The sequence below is a fragment of the Struthio camelus genome, chromosome 6 (assembly GCF_040807025.1).
Source record: "Struthio camelus isolate bStrCam1 chromosome 6, bStrCam1.hap1, whole genome shotgun sequence".
Classification (NCBI taxonomy): Eukaryota; Metazoa; Chordata; class Aves; order Struthioniformes; family Struthionidae; genus Struthio; species Struthio camelus.
In genome coordinates, this window is record NC_090947.1 from 32,196,641 (window position 1) to 32,204,396 (window position 7,756).

Consider the following 7,756-nt stretch of genomic DNA (forward strand, 5'->3'; position numbering starts at 1 on the left):
AACCTCTCCTGACCTCGCTGCGGGGGCGGACCGCAGCCCTGCGCCCCCCCCCCCCCACGGCGCTGGGGCGGCCCCCACGCAGCAGCGGGAGGAAAACGCGCTCCCCCGCCGCGGGCAGCGCGATGTTCCCGTTATCTCCGCTCCGCGCAGCCCCGGCGGCTGCCTCGCCGCGGAGCCGCCCCCCCCCCCCGGGACCGCCCGCCTCCCGCCGGGCTGCGCACCCCTCCTGCCCCACGGAAAACACAATGCCCGGCACCCGCCCCGTTCAGACAAACAAACAAACAAAAACCCACCCCGTCGCAAAGCCAACCCGCCGGTAAACTTTCTAATGACTTCTTCTGTCAAGGGCGTAAAAGGGGCGCACCGAGGGCTGCCTCCGTCCGTGCGCGGTCCGTGCGCGCCGCCCGGGTGCCGGGCCGCGGCCGGGCGCGGTGCGCGGTGGGTGTGTTTGAGGAACCGCCAGGGAGGGAGGGGACGGGGGGAGTTAAAGAAACAGCATAGTTAATATTTCCACATCGGGAAGTTACTGTAATAGCCCAGGGGGCAAAAGACTTAACTTAATCTCCTAAATAGTGAGGAACCCATGGCGTCTCTGTTATAGGTTGGAGTTCCCACGTGGTTTTAACTCCTGTATAAAAGTTTCAGTAGAAAGTGCCACAATGTCGTGATTTTGCAGGGGGGGAAAATTAGCAGGAGGAGATCAGAGGAAGATAAGCGAGGAGCAAGCCGCTTCCCCGAGACCTTCCACTGCGGATCCGAGAGAACATCAGACGCGTTAAAAACAAAACAAAACAAAACACAGCGTTCAAGCCAGCACAAGGCGAGCGAAAGATCAAAAAGACGCGGAAAGAGAGAGGGAGAGAGACAGACAGATTAACTGGAGCAGCAGCAGCAGCAACAACAACAACAAAAACAACAAAAATCACACTTAATAATAATCATAATAATAATAATAATAATACCCCAAACCATCAACAAGGGAGATACTGTTTAAAAAGAGCGAGCGAGGGAGCGAGCCGAAGAGCTGGTCTGACCGAGTGGATCCGTGCAGCTACTCCTGGGAGCACCGGGACCGCGCCGACTCCGCGCTCGGCGGCCGCGCGGGGCCGCGCCCGGGACCCCGCCGCAGCATCCGCGCCGGACTCCGCACCCTCCGCGCTGATATTCAAATAAAGCATATCTCTAATAATAACCTGGCGGGGTGAAGAAGACTCGCAACCGTGGATCTGCTAGCCGTATACCTCCTCTCCGCTACCCCCCACCTCCCCGCGCCTCTCCTCCCAAATTATGCTCCAGGTCAACTTTGATCGCACGTTGAGAAGCAGCAGGCGCTAAGGGCAAACTACCGAGCCGGAGAGGAGCGGAGCCGACCTGCACCCACGGCCTGTGGATTGTTGTCTTGCGGGGGCGGAGTGGGCGGGGGGGTACAAGCAGCATTTCTTCCCCCCCCCCTCTTCCCCGGCTATAAATTGGATTGTGTATAAATCTGCTCCGTTTATCTCCCCGATCCCCCTCCATGACGCCGGACTGAGGAGCGGCTCTCGGCGGCCCGCCCGGACGCTGGCGAAGCGAGCGATGGACCAGGAGCGGCGGCGCTCGGGGATGCCCCTGTGAAGCGGCGCCGGGCTCCCGGGGCAGCTCGGCGGCGCCTCCTCCCTGCCTGCCCGGCTCCCCTCGCAGCCTCCCGGCTCGCCCGCCGCTGCCCCCGCCCTTCTCCCCGGCCGCCGCAGCCACCCCCTCACCTGCTGCCGGCCCCCTCCCCCGTGGAGCCGGGCTCGCCGTGCGCGCCAGCCCGCCGCCCCCCCCCCACCCCGGCTTAGCCCTCGGTGCCTGCGTGGGCAGCCTCCCCCCCGGCGGCGCGCACCGCTCGGCCGGCCGCCCCCTCCCTGCGGCCCGGCTCCCCCCCGCCGCGGAGCGGTTGCGGCCCCCCGGCTTGGCTGCCACCGCCCCCTCCGCGCCGCGGAGCGCACGGAGCGGCGCTGCCTGCAGACGGGCTCCCTGCGGCGCATCGCGGCGGCCCCCAGCTCGGCCCCCCGCTCCTCCGCCATGGACGGGGCGGCTCGCCGGGGGGTGCTGGCCGCGCTGCTGGCCTGCGGGCTGCTGCTGCTGCTGCTGGGCGCCGAGGCCACCCCGACCCCGCCGGCCCCCGCCGGCGGCTCGCCGCAGGACACATGCACCTCCTGCGGCTTCCGGCGGCCCGAGGAGCCGGGCAAGGTGGACGGGGATTTCCTGGAGGCGGTGAAGAGGCACATCCTGAGCCGGCTGCAGATGCGGGACCGGCCCAACATCACGCACGCCGTGCCCAAGGCGGCCATGGTCACGGCGCTGCGCAAGCTGCACGCCGGCAAGGTGCGGGAGGACGGCCGCGTGGAGATCCCCAGCCTGGACGGGCAGGCGAGCGCCGGGCCCCCGGCCCACGACCCCGTCTCCGAGATCATCAGCTTCGCCGAGACAGGTGGGCGCCGCCCTGCCCCTCTTGCCTGTCCCCTCCGTGTCCCGCCTGTCCCCCTGCCCGTGCCCCTGCCCGTCTTGCCTCTTCCCCTGCCTTTCCTGCTTGTCCTCTGTCTGCCCTGCCACCCTCCCTGCCTGTCCCCCGACCATCCTCCTGCCCGACCCCTGGCAGTCACCCTGCCCGACCCCCTGCCCGCCTTGCCGGCTCCTTTCCTTTCCCTGTCCGTCGCCCCGCTGACCCTGCCTGTCCCCCTGCGAACCCTGCCTGCGCGCTCTGCCTGTCCCCCTGCCTGACCCCGGCCGTTCCCTTGCCCGTCCTTGCCTGTTCCCGCGGCCTGTCCCCCTGCTCGCTGTGGGCACCCGGCTGCTGGGCTCGTCTGCATGTCCCCCACCTCTCCCGCTCTCCCTTCTGCCCTGCACCACCTTGCCCTGGCCCTGCCTGCCCCTTTCCGTCCTCTCCATGTGCACCCCTGTGCCCAGCTGCACCCTGCAACTCCAGCTGTCACCTGGCCTCCTTGTCCCTGCCTTCTCCCCCGCAACCCCGCTAGCTGCACCCGCTGCTTGCCTTCAGGCCCTGTGCGTCCCACTGTCCCTCCTCCGCCTGTCCCACTCCATCTCCTGCATCCCTCGCCTCGTCTGTCTGCCCTGCACGTTCATCTGGTTCGTTGCATGCGTCCGTCTGTTGAGACGTTCCTTCGCCTTTCCTCCCTTTCCATTCATTTCCCATTTATTTAGCTTTTGTTCGCAGTGTTGGCCTTGCCTGTCTGTCCACTGCGTGCAGCTTCCTGCCCACGACATGTCTACCCCTCTCTGTCCACCCATTCGTTTACAAACTGTGCCATCCATCCCTCCGCAGTATCGGCCATCTCTGTCCGATCCGGCCATTGCAGTTACGTGTCAACTGGATCCCTTCAGCCCAGCTTCCCATCCGTTTATGCAGGCAACCGCTGTGTCTGTGAACTTTGCACATCTGGCCGTTAACACCATCACTCTGCAAATTAGCTCTCTCTTGTCTATCTGCCCATCTCTCCTTTCCTTCATCAGTCTGTCACTCAGTTCATTGCTTTCTCTATCTTCCTGTGGCATCTATATCTCATTTGTCCACAAAATAAATCTCTCTCTATTCTGTATACTGCCCACTCATCTTCTTTATCTACCCTCCCACCCAAAGCATATACATTTACAGTATCTGTGGGATCTGTTGCATTACACATATGCTTGTTATATTCACATACAAAATTTATGGGCACACACGTTCTCGTACAACACAAGTAATGTGTATTGGTGCAACAACACTGTACTGTTCTTTTTCTGTCACTGTCATCACAGTTTATAAAGAAGTTGTGTATTTGCTAACGTACGGACGGTTTTCTCAGCATGTATTTTTGGTTTTATTATGCTTTAATAGGCCGTTGTTACGAGATCTGTGGTAGGCTTGTAGTTCCATTTGGTATTCAGTTAATTGCTTGCCTTTGTAACACTTCCAAATCTACTCTATGTAAAACATAGGCAGACACAGTGAAAATTTTTGTCCCTGAAATATTACAAGGTACCAAATGGGCCCTGGAGGCACATTTGAACGGCATCTAGAGTAACAAATGAGGACACTGACTACGTAAAAAATCCCATTCAGAGGCTGACAAAAATGATAAAGATTCTTAGGAAAACAAAAAGAAGAACAATCTGCGTTTGGCTCAGTACGGAAAGAAGTCAAACGGATAAGGGCAGATGAGAAAATGCCTTTCCTGCAATAATTTTGAGTAGCCATCGGGAGGGTTCGATTCAAGCACCAGAATTACAGCCTCCATTGGAAAGGCCAGCTTGCACATTTATCACCTACGCCAAATTTAGTTAGGACTTACAGTACAAAATTCCAGCAAGGACACCGGTATTTCTGAAACATTTCATGCAGCAGACTCTTTTGTTTACAAATAATGGGTTATGTCAGGCATTTGGTGACATTTGGTTTACTGTGATAATTTCACTCATTTAATTCTGGTGTTACTGAAAAGTATATTGAGAACAGTCAGTAATGATATTATGATGACAGCAACTGCTTCATTTGATCGCCTAGTGTGTGAGTTTATTTTTACGGGGGAAAATGCAAAGGTTGAAATTATTAATAGCAGATATTCTGCCAGTCTAAGCGGGGCATAGCTTAATTTGTTGAACAAGCAGGTTCGTTATTGAATGTTTTTTCCCCTCGATCTTGTGAACCCTCTCTGTTAAACTGAGACAAGAATATGTGAAAACTGAAACAAAATCCCTTGTTTGGCATTGACCTTTCAGTGGTTACTAAAGAGACTTTTCCTGTGAAAATCAGTGGATATCTGAAAGTTAAAACTATTCTTAAACTGACAAGATAGGAAAGTACAAATGCTGGTCTTTTCAAGGTACAGTTGTAACGTCTTTAAAGCTATCTAACTGGACAAATCTAGTATTCTGGAGAGCCTTTACTGGTTTCTGTGGATCTGACACGTTCAACTGTAGCCCGATTATGAACGTTACTGTGGGAAGTCCCTTTTCAATTCATTTCTATTACAAATTCTGGATATCTGATTCAGTGCATGCCTTCTGGCTGGTGCAGTCTTTTAGCTCTTTTGATCAGCTGCGTTCTAGTGTTGTTTCTGAATCCAGAATTGCACAAAAGCTACATTTTCTTTTTGACTTAATCTTGCTGATCTCTCCTTATCTTGCAGACGATCTGGCCTCATCTAGAGTCCGCCTCTATTTCTTCATCTCGAATGAAGGGAACCAGAACTTGTTTGTCGTTCAAGCCAGCCTGTGGCTTTACTTGAAGCTGCTTCCATATGTCTTAGAGAAAGGCAGCAGGCGAAAAGTAAGAGTCAAAGTCTATTTCCAAGACCCGGACACTAGCAACAAGTGGAATGTGGTTGAAAAGAAAGTTGATCTCAAAAGAAGTGGTTGGCACACTTTTCCCATGACAGAGGCGATCCAGGCTCTGTTTGAGAAAGGAGAAAGGAGACTGAACTTGGATGTTCAATGTGAGGGCTGTGAAGAGTATTCAGTGCTGCCAATTTATGTGGACCCCGGGGAGGAATCCCACCGGCCTTTTTTAGTGGTGCAAGCCCGTTTAGCTGATAACAAACACAGGATCCGGAAAAGAGGTCTGGAGTGTGATGGCAGGACCAATCTATGTTGCAGGCAACAGTTTTACATTGACTTTAGACTCATTGGGTGGAATGACTGGATCATAGCACCATCAGGTTACTATGGGAATTACTGTGAAGGGAGCTGCCCGGCCTACTTGGCCGGAGTCCCAGGGTCAGCTTCCTCTTTTCACACCGCGGTAGTGAATCAGTACCGAATGCGGGGGCTGAACCCGGGCACCGTGAACTCCTGTTGCATTCCAACCAAACTTAGCACAATGTCAATGCTGTACTTTGATGATGAATACAACATTGTGAAAAGGGACGTTCCCAATATGATTGTGGAAGAATGTGGTTGTGCTTGATTTAAGGTGTGTTTTTGGGGGGGAGAGAGAGAGAACATTCCCGTACTAGATGGTATTGGAGGAAGTTTTACTGTGTATCCAGGCATCATTGTTGAAAAGTCACTGTGGAAAAGTTTGACTTAAAAAAAAAAAATCATTTCACTTTGGTGTCAGGACAGTGGCAGTTTGTGGATCTTGGACACTTATATATTCTACCACTTATAAGTTAATGCTATGAAATATCTTAAAGATACACACACACACACACACACAGACAAAACGTGTGCACACGCACACACACACACACACACACACACGCACACACACACACACACACACACACACACACACACACACACACACACACACACACACACACATAGACGAACACGCGCTCATATACACACAGACACACACACAGACACACACAAGGCAGCTTGAAAAAGGGATGTAAGAGGAAGTCAGTGACCAGTGACAATGTAACTAAATGCCTGCCAGTACAAGTGAATGGCTCAGCAGCTGTTTCCCCACCTGCTAGCGAAGTCAGACCGAAATGAGCTCCCTTTGCTCAGGCAAAAAGCACAAACTAAGAGAACGCAACTTATTCCTGCACGCAGGTGTCAAAATGACCAAACTTAGAAAATAAGAAGAGAGAGAAAAAAATAAAAGCAGACTGTCACCTCTTAGGTCTAAAGGGAAGCTGCAGGACACCTGCCTTTGTAGGTGATCACTTCCTCTTATTTTAAATTTATCTAAATATAAACATCACAGATACCCGCATCTTCCTACCGCACTTCCAGTAAGGAATCATGTGATAACACCAGAGAGAGCGAGAGCGAGAGAGGAAAGGAAACAGATACATAAGCAACTGCTGTATTTCTAACATCAGACTGTTGCGAAGTCAGAAGCTGGGCTGGCATTGTTTGATGCTTTAACTGACCACTAGAAATCCGTGGATGGCTATACCTGTTGTGTCTCGGAAAAGGGGATTTGGTATTGTGTCTGGACTGTGTTGACCGTTAGCATCTCTCACTGTTCTAAGAACAGAAAATCAAAGTTGCAATCTGTGTTCTTCAACAGGCGACTCAGCAAGGACACGTCACGTGGGGAAAAACAAACAAACAAACGCTACCACGACTAAACCAATGAACCCTAAAGAGGAATGACAGTAATACAGTGGAGACACTCTGAAAAATGCAGTGCATTTAATAACAGGCGAGGAACATTTTAACAAGTCTTGGAAAGGAGGAGAGAGGAGAGTGCTTTCAATTTCCTTACCAGGAGGTGTCAAGGATGGCCATAAAGATCAGAAAATAATGATACAGCATAGCACTTGCAAACTGCTTGAATGCACGTATAATAGCACTTGCAAATTTCAATGCCTTGAAAAGTGGTACTTGATAGTGCACTTATCTTTGCTCACTATCTAGGTAAACAGGTGCCGCATGAGCTATGCAATTTAAAGTGTTGACCCATACTAGACAAAACTGGACTTATGATATGACTTTTTTATATTTTTTTATACTTGAAATTAAATCTTTTGCTTCTTTTTTAAAGCGAATGATTGCTTTTAATGTTTGCACTGATTTAGTTGCATGATTAGTCAAAAAACTGCCATTTGAAAAAAATGTTATTTTTATAGCAGCAAAAAATGAATACAGTTAAATGTATTATACATAAATTTTGGAACCAAAGAGGCCAACATATTAGTTATAATTTTTATGAGATGGCAAAGCCATCATATATCATGTAGTCATACTGAGCAATCCCTCACGAGGCCTACCAATTATTTCAGGGTACAAAATGGATTCTGTTTGTTCTATTCAGTGTCTTTTCTATACCATACGCACA

General features: G+C 51.9%; 1 protein-coding gene across 1 annotated transcript; it reads left to right on the top strand.

Annotated features, from left to right (window-relative positions):
- Window positions 1-2,046: 2,046 nt before the first annotated feature.
- Window positions 2,047-7,481, top strand: INHBB (inhibin subunit beta B). The gene is made up of 2 exons (XM_068949018.1): window positions 2,047-2,455; window positions 5,151-7,481. Exons 1-2 carry the CDS (start codon window positions 2,047-2,049, stop codon window positions 5,924-5,926), a joined length of 1,185 nt encoding a protein of 394 aa, XP_068805119.1. The 3' UTR covers window positions 5,927-7,481.
- Window positions 7,482-7,756: the final 275 nt, after the last annotated feature.

Bases quoted from the DNA above. Each gene is read 5' to 3' on its own strand.
- INHBB (XM_068949018.1), top strand. From the start codon at position 2,047: ATGGACGGGGCGGCTCGCCGGGGGGTGCTGGCCGCGCTGCTGGCCTGC. The intron at 2,456-5,150 runs GTGGGCGCCGCC...CTTATCTTGCAG, and splicing joins CATCAGCTTCGCCGAGACAG to ACGATCTGGCCTCATCTAGA.